Genomic DNA, 15,568 nt, shown 5'->3' on the forward strand with positions numbered 1-15,568 from the left:
GGAGCCTAGGAGGGACTATATGGCCAGCTTTGCTGGGACTCTTTGCCATTTCCTGTTGGGGAAGAGATATTCCCACAAGTATGGATGACGCCGTGGACCGGACACACCAATGTTGGATAAACATATCTGGGTAAGAGAGACCATTCTCCAGGAAGTAAAGCTTGATTAACAGAGATAATCCGTTTCCCAAATATCTATACCTGGGAAAAGAACCACAGAATTTAGATAGGAGCTGGATTTAGCCCAAGCTAATATCCGAGACACTTCTGTCACAGTCTAAGGACTGATAGTCCTACCCTGATGATTGACATACACCATAGTTGTGATATTGTCTGAAAAAAACAATAAACGTCTCTTCTTCAAAAAGAAACTAACTGAAAAACTCTGAGAAAGCACGGAGTTCTAAAATATCAAATGGTAATCTCGCCTCCTGAGATTTCCAAACCCCTTGTGCTGACAGAGATCCTCAGACAGCCTCCCAACCAAAAAGACTCACATCTGTAGAGATCATGGTCCAGGTTGAAAGAAACGAAGAGACTTGTAGAACTAAATGATGGTGATCTTAACCACCAAATCAAGAGAGATAAATATTAGGATTCGAAGATTTAAAATGCGAAATCCTAGAATCCCTGCACCATAATTCAAGCTGGAATACGGCACGTACATCGCAATTTTAGGGAGCTGATTTCGAACTGAAAAATTTCCAATTAAAAACATGTTACTTGGGAAAGAATTCAGGAATTTGTTCCTTAATAAGAACAACCAAACTAGTATAAGCTTAAAGTTTTAGTCTTAGAACTCAATCTTGAAGCCCAGAGAAACAGTTAAGAATTGAATCCAATTATAAAACAAATAATTGATTATCTTAGAACAAAAGAAATATGGATTTTTAGAAATCACAAAATTCTTCTAGCTAAAACAGCTAAAGACATAGATTAAACCTCATTTGCGAAAATATTCAATAAAATGAAGACACAAATGAAATTATTAGCATGATAGTCCAGTTAAAGGACCAGTCAATACACTGGACTTGCATAATCAATAAATGCAAAACAACAAGACAAATGCAACAGCACCTAGTCTAGTAAATTTTGTCCCTTTAAGAATGCTAACATAAATCATAATTTGATACTTGATCTTAAAGTAAACAGAAAAAATGAAACAATTGCAACATCATCCAAATAAATCACAGGTTCAAGAAAAGTACCTGAAACTAAATAATTTTCCATAAATAAGATGCAACCATCTAAAGGAAAATAAATACTATTTTGCTATAGAAACAATAGCATAATTAGTAGGAGTAGAGATAGCCCCAATAAATTGGAGAACCCTCCAAATTGAATTTTAACTGTCGGCAAAGAATATAGTTTAAAACCTTTGAAGAAGGAATAAAAGAAAATTCTCAGCCTATTCCATTCCCTAGTATGAGGAATTGGAAAAAAACCTCTGAAAACACAGAAGAATAAATAAGCAGAAATAGTGTTAGCTAGTCTTGAAAAAGAACTAGTTACCTTAATATCCAAAATAATCAACACCTTTTCAACAAAGAACAAATGTACTTTAATAAAAAAATAAAAAGTAGATTTGTTAGAGTCAATATCTGATGAAGAAAATTCTGAATGAGAAAAAACATCAGAGAAGGATAAATCAGTATATTGTTGGTCATTTAAAACTTCAATAATTAAAAAAGAAGTTTGAAAAGGACCTAAAAATGTTATTAGAAGGCACAATGTCAGACAAAGCCTTTAAAATAGAATCAGAAAAATATTTCTTAAAAATCTTCTAAACATTTCTTATACATAAGATGTAAAAAGAATGGCAATATATAAAGCATAAATACTAATGGATTCTGCATGTAAAAGTTTATCATGATAACTTATTACAAACCATAGCTAAAGATAAACATTCATAACATTTAAAATAAATGAACTTAGCTTTGGTAGGACTGAACTCAGTCAACAGGAATCCTCTTAGATTGTTTTGAAACAGTTACAGTGAAATCTTGCAATATGTAATAGAAAAAAACAATATTTAAAGCAAAATTATCAAATTCCTTAAATGACAGTTTCAGGAATAGGAAAAGAATGCAAAATAATAAGCTTCTAGAAACCAGAAGCAATAAAAAAGTGAGGTTTAAATAATGTGAAGAAAAAAAGTGAAACAAAAATACGCCCACATTTTTTGGCGCCAAATATGACGCCCACATTATTGGCACTAAATACCACGCCCATATATTTGGCGCCAAGTATGACGCCACATCCTCTGACGCCAGAACCGACGCCCAAATTTTTTGGCGTAAAAAATGTCTAAATACACATGCGTGAAAAAATGACGTTTAACAGAATACAACAATGACGAAATTTTTGCGCCAAAAAAGTCTGCGCCAAGAATGACGCAATAAAAAGAAACATTTTCTGCCCCCGCGAGCCTAACAGCACACAGGGAAAAATGATCAATTGAAAATTTCAAGGTAAAGAAAAATAAATTGAATTAAAATGCTTTATCCCAAATAATGAAACTGACAGTCTGGATTTTAAAGGAATACTGATTATCCTGAATCATGGCAAATATAAGTTTAAAGACATATATTTAGAACTTTACATAGAAAGTGCCCAACCATAGCTTAGAGTGTCATAATAAAATAAGACTTACTTACCCTAAGACACTCATCTACATATAGTAGACAGCCAAACTAGTACTGAAACGAGAATCAGTAGAGGTAATGGTATATAAGAGTATATCGTCGATCTGAAAAGGGAGGTAAGAGATTAATCTCTACGACCGATAACAGAGAACCTATGAAATAGATCCCGTAGAAGGAGACCATTGAATTCAAATAGGCAATACTCTCTTCACATCCCTCTGACATTCACTGCACTCTGAGAGGAAAACCGGGCTCCAGCCTGCTGCGAAGCGCATATCAACGTAGAATCTAGCACAAACTTACTTCACCACCTCCATGGGAGGCAAAGTTTGTAAAACTGAATTGTGGGTGTGGTGAGGGGTGTATTTATAGGCATTTTAAGGTTTGGGAAACTTTGCCCCTCCTGCTAGGAATGTATATCCCATACATCACTAGCTCATGGACTCTTGCTAATTACATGAAAGAAAAAACATAATTTATGCTTACCTGATAAATTCCTTTCTTCTGTTGTGCGATCAGTCCACGGGTCATCATTACTTCTGGGATATAACTCCTCCCCAACAGGAAATGCAAGAGGATTCACCCAGCAGAGCTGATATAGCTCCTCCCCTCTACGTCAGTCCCAGTCATTCGACCAAGAATCAACGAGAAAGGAGTAACCAAGGGTGAAGTGGTGACTGGAGTATAATTTAAAAGATATTTACCTGCCTTAAAAAACAGGGCGGGCCGTGGACTGATCGCACAACAGAAGAAAGGAATTTATCAGGTAAGCATAAATTATGTTTTCTTCTGTTATGTGCGATCAGTCCACGGGTCATCATTACTTCTGGGATACCAATACCAAAGCAAAAAGTACACGGATGACGGGAGGGATAGGCAGGCTCATTATACAGAAGGAACCACTGCCTGAAGAACCTTTCTCCCAAAAATAGCCTCCGAAGAAGCAAAAGTGTCAAATTTGTAAAATTTGGAAAAAGTATGAAGCGAAGACCAAGTTGCAGCCTTGCAAATCTGTTCAACAGAGGCCTCATTCTTAAAGGCCCAAGTGGAAGCCACAGCTCTAGTGGAGTGAGCTGTAATTCTTTCAGGAGGCTGCTGTCCAGCAGTCTCATAGGCTAAACGTATTATGCTACGAAGCCAGAAGGAGAGAGAGGTAGCAGAAGCTTTTTGACCTCTCCTCTGTCCAGAATAAACGACAAACAGGGAAGAAGTTTGGCGAAAATTTTTAGTTGCCTGCAAGTAGAACTTGAGGGCACGAACTACATCCAGATTGTGTAGAAGACGTTCCTTCTTTGAAGAAGGATTTGGACACAAGGATGGAACAACAATCTCTTGATTGATATTCCTGTTAGTGACTACCTTAGGTAAGAACCCAGGTTTAGTACGCAGAACTACCTTATCTGAGTGAAAAATCAGATAAGGAGAATCACAATGTAATGCTGATAACTCAGAGACTCTTCGAGCCGAGGAAATAGCCATTAAAAACAGAACTTTCCAAGATAACAATTTTATATCAATGGAATGAAGGGGTTCAAATGGAACACCTTGTAAAACGTTAAGAACTAAGTTTAAACTCCATGGCGGAGCAACGGCTTTAAACACAGGCTTGATCCTAGCTAAAGCTTGACAAAAGGCCTGGACGTCTGGATTTTCTGACAGACGCCTGTGTAACAAGATGGACAGAGCTGAAATCTGTCCCTTTAATGAACTAGCCGATAAACCCTTTTCTAAACCTTCTTGTAGAAAAGACAATATCCTAGGGATCCTAACCTTACTCCAGGAGTAACGTTTGGATTCGCACCAGTATAGGTATTTGCGCCATATTTTATGGTAAATCTTTCTGGTAACAGGCTTCCTAGCCTGGATCAGGGTATCAATAACCGACTCAGAAAAACCACGCTTTGATAAAATCAAGCGTTCAATTTCCAAGCAGTCAGTTTCAGAGAAGTTAGATTTTGATGTTTGAATGGACCCTGTATCAGAAGGTCCTGTCTCAGAGGTAGAGACCAAGGTGGACAGGATGACATGTCCACTAGATCTGCATACCAAGTCCTGCGTGGCCATGCAGGCGCTATTAGAATCACAGATGCTCTCTCTTGTTTGATTTTCGCAATCAATCGAGGAAGCAGCGGGAAGGGTGGAAACACATAAGCCATCCCGAAGTTCCAAGGTGCTGTCAAAGCATCTATCAGAACCGCTCCCGGATCCCTGGATCTGGACCCGTAGTGAGGAAGTTTGGCGTTCTGGCGAGACGCCATGAGATCTATCTCTGGTTTGCCCCAACGTCGAAGTATTTGGGCAAAAATCTCCGGATGAAGTTCCCACTCTCCCGGATGAAAAGTCTGGCGACTCAAGAAATCCGCCTCCCAGTTCTCCACTCCCGGGATGTGGATTGCTGACAGGTGGCAAGAGTGAGACTCTGCCCAGCGAATTATCTTTGATACTTCCATCATTGCTAGGGAGCTTCTTGTCCCTCCCTGATGGTTGATGTAAGCTACAGTCGTGATATTGTCCGACTGAAACCTGATGAACCCCTGAGTTGTTAATTGGGGCCAAGCTAGAAGGGCATTGAGAACTGCCCTCAATTCCAGAATGTTTATTGGAAGGAGACTCTCCTCCTGATTCCATAATCCCTGAGTCTTCAGAGAATTCCAGACAGCGCCCCAACCTAGCAGGCTGGCGTCTGTTGTTACGATTGTCCAGTCTGGCCTGCTGAATGGCATCCCCCTGGACAGGTGTGGCCGATAAAGCCACCATAGAAGAGAATTTCTGGTCTCTTGATTCAGATTCAGGGTAGGGGACAAATCTGAGTAATCCCCATTCCACTGACTTAGCATGCACAATTGCAGCGGTCTGAGGTGTAGGCGTGCAAAAGGTACTATGTCCATTGCCGCTACCATTAAGCCGATCACCTCCATGCATTGAGCCACTGACGGGTGTTGAATGGAATGAAGGACACGGCATGCATCCTGAAGCCTTGTTAACCTGTCTTCTGTCAGGTAAATCTTCATTTCTACAGAATCTATAAGAGTCCCCAAGAATGGAACTCTTGTGAGAGGAAAAAGAGAACTTTTCTTTTCGTTCACTTTCCATCCATGCGACCTTAGAAATGCCAGAACTAACTCTGTATGAGACTTGGCAGTTTGAAAGCTTGAAGCTTGTATTAGAATGTCGTCTAGGTACGGAGCTACCGAAATCCCTCGCGGTCTTAGTACCGCCAGAAGGGCACCCAGAACCTTTGTGAAGATTCTTGGGGCCGTAGCCAATCCGAATGGAAGAGCTACAAACTGGTAGTGCCTGTCTAGGAAGGCAAACCGTAGATACCGTTGATGATCTTTGTGAATCGGTATGTGAAGGTAAGCATCTTTTAAATCCACTGTGGTCATGTACTGACCCTTTTGGATCATAGGTAAGATTGTCCGAATAGTTTCCATTTTGAACGATGGAACTCTTAGGAATTTGTTTAGAATCTTTAAATCTAAGATTGGCCTGAAAGTTCCCTCTTTTTTGGGAACCACAAACAGGTTTGAGTAGAACCCTTGTCCTTGTTCCGACCGCGGAACTGGATGGATCACTCCCATTAATAACAGATCTTGTACACAGCGTAGAAACGCTTCTTTCTTTATCTGGTTTGTTGACAACCTTGACAGATGAAATCTCCCTTTTGGGGGAGATAATTTGAAATCTAGAAGGTATCCCTGAGATATGATCTCCAGCGCCCAGGGATCCTGAACATCTCTTGCCCAGGCCTGAGCGAAGAGAGAAAGTCTGCCCCCCACTAGATCCGGTCCCGGATCGGGGGCTCTCGGTTCATGCTGTCTTTGGGGCAGCAGCAGGTTTCCTGGCCTGTTTGCCCTTATTCCAGGACTGGTTAGGTTTCCAGCCTTGCCTGTAACGAGCAGTAGCTCCTTCCTGTTTTGGAGCAGAGGAGGTTGACGCTGCTCCAGGTTTGAAATTCCGAAAGGGACGAAAATTAGACTGTCTAGCCTTAGCTTTGGCTTTGTCTTGAGGTAGGGCGTGGCCCTTACCTCCTGTAATGTCAGCGATAATTTCTTTCAACCCGGGCCCAAATAAAGACTGCCCTTTGAAAGGTATATTAAGTAATTTAGACTTAGAAGTAACATCAGCTGACCATGATTTTAGCCACAGTGCTCTACGTGCCTGTATGGCGAATCCAGAGTTCTTAGCCGTAAGTTTGGTTAAATGTACTACGGCCTCCGAAATGAATGAATTGGCTAGTTTAAGGACTCTAAGTCTGTCCATAATGTCGTCTAGCGTAGATGAACTAAGGTTCTCTTCCAGAGACTCAATCCAAAATGCTGCCGCAGCCGTAATCGGCGCGATACATGCAAGGGGTTGCAATATAAAACCTTGTTGAACAAACATTTTCTTAAGGTAACCCTCTAATTTTTTATCCATTGGATCTGAAAAAGCACAGCTATCCTCTACCGGGATAGTGGTACGCTTAGCTAAAGTAGAAACTGCTCCCTCCACCTTAGGGACCGTTTGCCATAAGTCCCGAGTAGTGGCGTCTATTGGAAACATCTTTCTAAATATTGGAGGGGGTGAGAACGGCACACCGGGTCTATCCCACTCCTTAGTAACAATTTCAGTAAGTCTCTTAGGTATAGGAAAAACGTCAGTACTCGCCGGTACCGCAAAGTATTTATCCAACCTACACATTTTCTCTGGTATTGCAATGGTGTTACAATCATTGAGAGCCGCTAAGACCTCCCCTAGTAATGCCCGGAGGTTCTCCAATTTAAATTTAAAATTTGAAATATCTGAATCCAATCTGTTTGGATCAGAACCGTCACCCACAGAATGAAGCTCTCCGTCCTCATGCTCTGCAAGCTGTGACGCAGTATCAGACATGGCCCTAGTATTGTCAGCGCACTCTGTTCTCACCCCAGAGTGATCACGCTTGCCTCTTAGTTCTGGTAATTTAGACAAAACTTCAGTCATAACAGTAGCCATATCATGTAATGTTATCTGTAATGGCCGCCCAGATGTATTAGGCGCCATAATATCACGCACCTCCCGGGCGGGAGATGCAGGTACTGCCGCGTGAGGCGAGTTAGTCGGCATAACTCTCCCCTCGCAGTTTGGTGAAATTTGTTCACATTGTACAGATTGACTTTTATTTAAAGTAGCATCAATACAGTTAGTACATAAATTTCTATTGGACTCCACCTTGGCATTGGAACAAATGACACAGATATCATTCTCTGAGTCAGACATGTTTAACACACTAGCAATAACTTGCAACCTGGTTATAATCTTTTTTAACAAAAACGTACTGTGCCTCAAAGAGGTACTTAAACGATTAAATGACAGTTGAGATAATGAACTGAAAAACAGTTATAGCATCAAGTTTAAAATAACACAACTTTTAGCAAAGGTTTGTTCCCATTAGTAAATAACTAAATTTGACATAAAAAATTATAGAGTAACGTTTTTATTCACAGTCAATAAAAATTCTCACAGCTCTGCTGAGAGAATGTACCTCCCTTCAAAGAAGTTTGAAGACCCCTGAGATCTGTCAGTGAACCGGATCAAGCAGGAAATATAATAGTAGCTGACTGGAATTTTTTGATGCGTAGCAAAAGAGCGCCAAAAACGGCCCCTCCCTCTCACACACAGCAGTGAGGAGAAACGAAACTGTCACAATTTAAAGCATACAACTGCCAAGTGGAAAATAATGCCCAAACATTTATTTACTCAGTACCTCAGCAATGTAAACGATTCTACATTCCAGCAAAAACGTTTAACATGACAATATTTATTAAAAGGATTAGTGACCTTTAACAGAGTAGTTCCGGTGAAAAACCATTCCCAGAATACTGAAGTGTATACATACATGTCATTATAACGGTATAGCAGGATTTTTTCATCAATTCCATTCAGAAAATAAAAACTGCTACATACCTCAATGCAGATTCATCTGCCCGCTGTCCCCTGATCTGAAGCCTTTACCTCCCTCAGATGGCCGAGAACAGCAATATGATCTTAACTACTCCGGTTAAAATCATAGTAAAAAACTCTGGTAGATTCTTCTTCAAACTCTGCCAGAGAAGTAATAACACGCTCCGGTGCTATTGTAAAATAACAAACTTTTGATTGAAGTCATAAAAACTAAGTATAATCACCATAGTCCTCTCACACATCCTATCTAGTCGTTGGGTGCAAGAGAATGACTGGGACTGACGTAGAGGGGAGGAGCTATATCAGCTCTGCTGGGTGAATCCTCTTGCATTTCCTGTTGGGGAGGAGTTATATCCCAGAAGTAATGATGACCCGTGGACTGATCGCACATAACAGAAGAAATAAATAAATGGCAGCTTACACCATCAATGGCTCGGACACTCACCACCTCCTATGAGTCAGACTCTAGCAAAACAGACTCTCTCCGTCGCCACACGATTAGGAATACGGAAATGGAGAACAGAAGCGTGACCACGCCCGGACACAAGGTGTACCGTGCAGTCCAAGAAAAAAGCACGCCAGTCCGCAAAGACCACGCAGCCTGCAAAAAAGGTTGGAATGTTCTGAAATAGCCACAAGCCCAAGTATCACTACACATTAGCAGACAGAATCACATAACAAACTTGATTAAAGCCCCCCCCTGTTCAATAACCCCCCTTAGGAGATATTAACCCTTGATTCTATAAGATAAAAGGAGTCCCACTGAGACCCTGTCTTCTTCATTACATTACATTTCCATATTGAAAGTAAAATTAAACGATCTTACCGGAATCTACGCCATGGAACAGGAACACGGCCCTTCAAGTGTGACAGATCGTAACATCGCTTCTGATATGGACTTGAGAGAAGAAAGCAGGCAGCGAAACTCGTCAACGCTTATTGAGCTGTTAATAGGAGTTGGGATGGGTTCGCAGAAAGACTCTCCCTGCATCTCCGGACTCTAACCTTCATCCATGCTTTCACTGAGAGGCTGACAGGACTACTTAAAACTCCAGTCCCATTTCGAAGAGTACTACCCTCCATAAGAGACTACTCCAAATCTTCTGACACTTCTCTGCCAACCTCCTGTGACGAGAGGCAAAGAATGACTGGAGGATGAGGGAAGTGGGGGAGGTATTTAAGCCTTTGGCTTGGGGGTCTTTGCCTCCTCCTGGTGGCCAGGTTCTGAATTCTCAAAAGTAATGAATGCAGCTGTGGACTCTCCCCGTTTAAGAAGAAAAATATATAAACCATTTATTCCCCAGCTTTGTATAACCAACGCAGTTATAATACTATACTTTATACCTCTGATTACCTTGTATCTAAGCCTCTGCAGTCTGCCCCCTTATTTCAAGGACCACTAAATACAGCAGTAGAATTGCATAATTAACAAGTGCCTAATGAAAAGACAATGCAATAACTTACTCTAAATTTCAAATAAGAAAAAAAAAAAATTCCTAAAAATTTTTATTTTCCCCCCATTTGCTGGCCCCCTATATCATGTGAAAGACATCAGCCAATCACAGACTAGTATACGTATACACAGTGAACTTGTGCACATGCTCAGTAGGAGCTGGTGCTTCAAAGTGTGAATCTAAAAAGAATGTGCAAAATTTGATAATAGAAGTAAATTGGAAAGTCTTAAAACTGTATGCTCCATCTGAATCATGAAAGTTTAATTTAGATTTTAGTGTCCCTCAGTTCTTTTGAGAGACATACATATTAGCCAATCAGTGCTGACTCCTAGTTAACTCCACAGAAGTGAGCACAAGGTTATCTATATGGCACACATGAACTAGCTATGTCTAGCTCTGAAAACTGTGAAGATCAAGTGAGAAAAGAGGCGGCCTTCAAGGGTTTAGAAATTAGCTTAATTTTGACTAGACTGTCCCTTTATGTGCTGAAGGGCACATACAAAAAAAAAAACACAAAAAAAAAAACCAACTCCCATCCCTCATTTATCTTGAGTGAAAATTTTACCAAACTTTCACCCAAAAAAAAAAAAAAAAAGTATTTTCGCCTCCTTACCCATTTTGGCTGGGTAGTAATCAACATCCCATTTGATCATTATAAGGTATCTGAGCGTTACTTTGTATTTATCTATATCTTTTTATTTATATATTACCAATTATTGCTCTTCATCGTTTAGCTTGTTATTCAAAATTTATTTGGTCAATTGTTCTCTTACTTTGAAAAACAAAACCAGTAACAAGCCTCTATCAGGAGGGTTTCTTCCTCTTTCGAAGGAAAAATGTTGTTAACAAGCTCCTTGTTGACCCGACCAAAGGTCACTAGAATCTGAACTCGGACCATTCCACGTGTAGTGTTTTGAACCTTAGTCTTATCACCTATACAGAAATGCATCCGATTAATTTGTCATAAGTACCTGACTCTTGGAATTTGATCCCATCAGCATGAGGAAAAACCCTTTTTAAAGCTTCCATAATCCTTTGAAATGTGTTCTTCAGAAGGGGTTGAATTACTGAAGAGAGTGCTTGTCCTGGAGAGATAACAGCTCTCTGTGATGCTGGCACAATTTTTTCCATAGCTATTACAAAGTCTCTTGCAGTGATCTTAATAGATGAAACATCAAGCAGCAATTTCTCAGTTGTGGTGTAAATCTGAGGATAACGACGACGCAAAGCACAAAGGGCAGCTTCTGCACACACCGACTTTATATCGGCCCCACAGTACCCTGTAAAAGAAATTAAAAAAATAGAACATACATTTAAAGTAACAGCACACAAGTACAAAACTAAATTAATAAGGTAAGTCTGGTTTAATCAGACTTGCATTAGGGACATAGTAGCATTATTGGGGTATACAGACTATAGCATTCTTGTAGTTGGAAAAAACAAGCCCCATAAGTATTCATGATACTACCTATTTCTATATTTCTAGATGTTCTTTCCAGAATAAAATCATCCATAGCTAAGCTAGAACCTAATTAGGATATTATTTTAAAAAATAGAAAAAGTACTCTAGACAAGAGAAAACAAAAATGTATGCTTACCTGATATTTTCTTTCCTGGCATGGAGAGTCCACAAATTCATTCATTACTGTTGGGAATTCACTACCTGGCAACCAGAAGGCGGCAAATACACTGCAGCCAAAGGATTAAATATGGCTCCTACTTTCCATACTCCCCCATTCATTCAGCTGAGGAGACGGAAAAATAGGAGAAGCACAGGGGATATAGAGGTGCCTGAAGATTAGGAAAATTTCTTATCAGGTAAGCATGCATTTTGTTTTCTTTCCAATGGCATGGAGAGTCCACAAATTCATTCATTACTTTTGGCAATCTAATACCCAAGCTAAAGAGGACACAGAACGAATTAGGAGGAAAAAATAAGGCAGGTGAACCTAATCTGAAGGCACCCCCGCTTGAAGTACCTTTCTCCCAAAAGATGCCTCAGCTGAGGCAAAAACATCTAACTTGAAACATTTTGAAAAGATATGCAAAAGTGGATGAGGTAGCCGCCTTACAGATTTGTTCCATAGAGGCTTCATTCTTAAAAGCCCAAGAAGATGACAGCACGGGTAGAGTGATCCATAATCCTCTCAGGAGGGTGTTGACCAGCTTCCATAAGCCAAACGAATAACACTCCTTAGCCAAAAATAAAGGGTAGTCGCAGTTGATTTCTGACCCCCGCGCTTACCTACGTACACCAGGAACAAGGAAGATCAGCTAAAATCCTTGGTAGCATGGAAATAGAATTTTAAGGCACTAACCACATCTAGATTGTGAAACAAATGTTCCTTCAGAGAGGAAGGATTAGGACAAAAGGAAGATGCCACAATCTCCTGATTACTATCGCGGTCAGAAACCACCTAATGAAGAAAACCCAGCTTGGTACGTAGAACCGCCTTATCCGCATGGAAAATCAGATAGGGTGGATCACACTGTATGGCAGATAATTCAGAAACTATGAGTAGAAGAAATAGCCAACAAAAACAAAACTTTCCAAGATAGAAGATTAAAGGGATAGTCTAGTCAAACTTAAACTTTCATGATTCAGATAGAGCATGGAATTTTGAGCAACTTTCTAATTTACTCCTATTAACATTTGTTCTCTTCGTATCTTTATTTGAAAGTTAGTTTAGGAGCTGGCCCATTTTTGATGGGTAGCACTTGCTGATTGGTGGCTGCATTAAGACACCAATCAGAAAGTGCTACCCAGGTTCTGAACCAAAAACGGGCAGGCTCCTATGCTTACATTCTTGCTTTTTTAAATACAGATACCAAGAGAACGAAGACAAATTGATAATAGGAGTAAATTATAAAGTTGCTTACAATTGCATGCTCTATCTGAATCATGAATGTTTAATTTTGACTAGACAATTCCTTTAATATCAACTGAATTCATAGACTCAAACGGACTCTGGTGAAGAACACGGAGAACCAGATTAAGGCTCCAAGGGGGAGCAACAGGTTAAAATACAGGCCTGATTCTAACCAGGGCTTGAACAAAAGACTGAACGTCTGGAAAATTAGCCAACTTCTTGTGCAACACAGAAAGGGCAGAAATATGTCCCTTGAGAGAAAAAGAAGACAAACCGTTCTCCAAACCTTCTTGGAAAAACAAGAGAATTTGAGGAACTCAACTTGTGCCAAGGGAAACCTTGATCCTCACACCAGGTGAGATAGGTACTCCACACTTTCTGGTACAGCCGCTGACTGGCTTTCGAGCTTCAATCAGAGTATCAATAACCCTTTCAGAAAAACCTCTTTTAGACAGAACAAGGCGTTCAATATCAATGCAGTCAGCCTCAGAGAATATAGATTTTGGTAAAGAAATGGGCCTTGAAGCAGAAGGTGCACTCTGAGGCAACCTCCACGGACATGACATCTCTACTAGGTCTGAGAACCAAGTCCTGCGAGGCCACACAGGAATAATTAGAATCACTGAGGCCCACTCCTATTTGATGTGGGCAATAACTCAGGGAAGGAGAGATAAGTTTGAACTTCCAAGGAACCGCTAACGTGTCCATCAACACTGCCTGAAGGGTCCCTCAATCTTGACCCGTATCTGGGCAGCTTGGTATTGAGACGAGAGGCTATGAGGTCCATCTCCGCAACCCCCACCTGAGGATTATCCTGGAGAACACCTCCAGATGAAGAGCCTAATCCCCTGGGTGAAACATGTCTGGTCAGGTAATCCACCTCACAATTGTCCACTCCCGGGATATGAATGGCTGAAATATGGCAATTGTGGGATTCTGCCCACTGAAGGATGTGAGACACCTTTATCGCTAGGGAACTCCTTGTTCCTCCCTGATGATCGATATAAGCCACTGATGTTATGTTGTCCGATTGAAATCTGATAAACCAGACAGAAAGAAGTTGAGGCCACCCCATCAGAGCATTGAAGACGGCTCTCAATTCCAGGATTTTGATGGCGAGTGAGGACTTCTGTCGAAAAACTTCCCTGAGCCTTCAAGGAACCACAGAGAACACCCCAGGCCCAGAAGGCTGTAATCCGTAGTCACAATCTACCACAATGGTCTCAAATCACGTGCCCTGGAACAGTTTATCCTGACAGAGCCACCAGGAGAGATATTCTCTAGTGTGGTTGTACAGGAAGATCTGTTGGGATAGGTCAGAATGATCTCTGCTCCATGGTCTGAGCATACATAGTTGTAGAGGTCGAAGATGAAAATGAGCAAAAGTAATAATGACCATGGTAGCCACCATGAGACCAACTACATTCATGCATTGCGCCACTGAGGGGCACTCAGATGATTGAAGAGAGATTGGCAGGACAAGAGAAGTTTGGATCATCTTAAATTTTCATGAAACTAAATCTGATTGTTCCCAGAAAACAAACCCTGGTGTTGGACAAGGGAACTCTTGTCCAGATTTATCTTCCACCCATGGTCTCGAAGGAGAGACAAAAAAGAGTCAGTGTGAGATCTTGCCAAATGAAAAGATGGAGCTTGAACCAAGATATCATCCAGGAAAGGGGCCACTGTGATTTCATACGTCCTGGCTACTGCCAAAAGCGCACCCAGCACCTTTGTAAAGATCCTGGGAGCTGTTGCCAGACCAAATGGCAGGGCTACAAATGGAAAATGTTTGTCCAGAAAGGCAAACCTCCAACTTAAAATGATCCTTGTGGATCAGCACATGAAGGTATGCATCCTTCAGGTCTATAGTGGTCATGAACTGACCATCTTGGACCAACTAGAGAATGGATCTGACAGTCTTGAAGGACGGAACCTCGAGACACTTTAAATCCAGGATTGGACGGAAAATTCCCTCTTTCTTGGGTACTACGAAAAGGCTAGAAAAAAATCCCAGGCCCCTTTCTGAGGGAGGAACTGGGACGATCACCCCCAGGGAAGAAATGTCCTTTACACAATTGAGAAAGGCAGCTCTCTTTACGGGGTCTGAAGATAGTATTCACAGAAGAAACCTGCGATTCATTGCTGGATTAGGGGCCGTCCCTTCATGATGACTTATTGTCTGAGGAGGGCTTCTTGGAATACTTGTTCTTGTTCCAAGACTGATTAGGCTTCCAGGTACTCTTGAACTGATCAGATTTGGAGGGGGCTAGAGACCTGTCCTTTGGATGTATGAAAGGAACGAAAACATAATTTATATAAGAATTTACCTGATAAATTCATTTCTTTCATATTGGCAAGAGTCCATGAGCTAGTGACGTATGGGATATACAATCCTACCAGGAGGGGCAAAGTTTCCTAAACCTCAAAATGCCTATAAATACACCCCTCACCACACCCACAATTCAGTTTAACGAATAGCCAAGTAGTGGGGTGATAGAAAAAGGAGTAAAAAGCATCAAAAAAGGAACTGGAAATATAATTGTGCTTTATACAAAAAAAACATAACCACCATAAAAAAGGGTGGGTCTCATGGACTCTTGCCAATATGAAAGAAATGAATTTATCAGGTAAGTTCTTACATAAATTATGTTTTCTTTCATGTAATTGGCAAG

The 15,568-nt window shown here is 40.8% G+C and overlaps 1 protein-coding gene across 1 annotated transcript in view; it reads right to left on the reverse strand.

The window, feature by feature from the left end:
- Window positions 1-13,459, reverse strand: part of LOC128643740 (ATPase family AAA domain-containing protein 2-like) — a gene marked incomplete at its 3' end in the record, with an annotated part of 57,500 nt that extends 44,041 nt beyond the window's left edge. Inside the window, exons 1-2 of the mRNA XM_053696564.1 lie at window positions 13,246-13,459; window positions 10,995-11,303 (exon numbers count right to left, since the gene is read on the reverse strand). Coding sequence (XP_053552539.1) covers window positions 10,995-11,303; window positions 13,246-13,459 — 523 coding nt within the window. The remainder of the gene's footprint in view (window positions 1-10,994; window positions 11,304-13,245) is intronic.
- Window positions 13,460-15,568: the final 2,109 nt, after the last annotated feature.

The sequence above is a fragment of the Bombina bombina genome, unplaced genomic scaffold (assembly GCF_027579735.1).
Source record: "Bombina bombina isolate aBomBom1 unplaced genomic scaffold, aBomBom1.pri scaffold_932, whole genome shotgun sequence".
In the NCBI taxonomy this organism is placed as follows: Eukaryota; Metazoa; Chordata; class Amphibia; order Anura; family Bombinatoridae; genus Bombina; species Bombina bombina.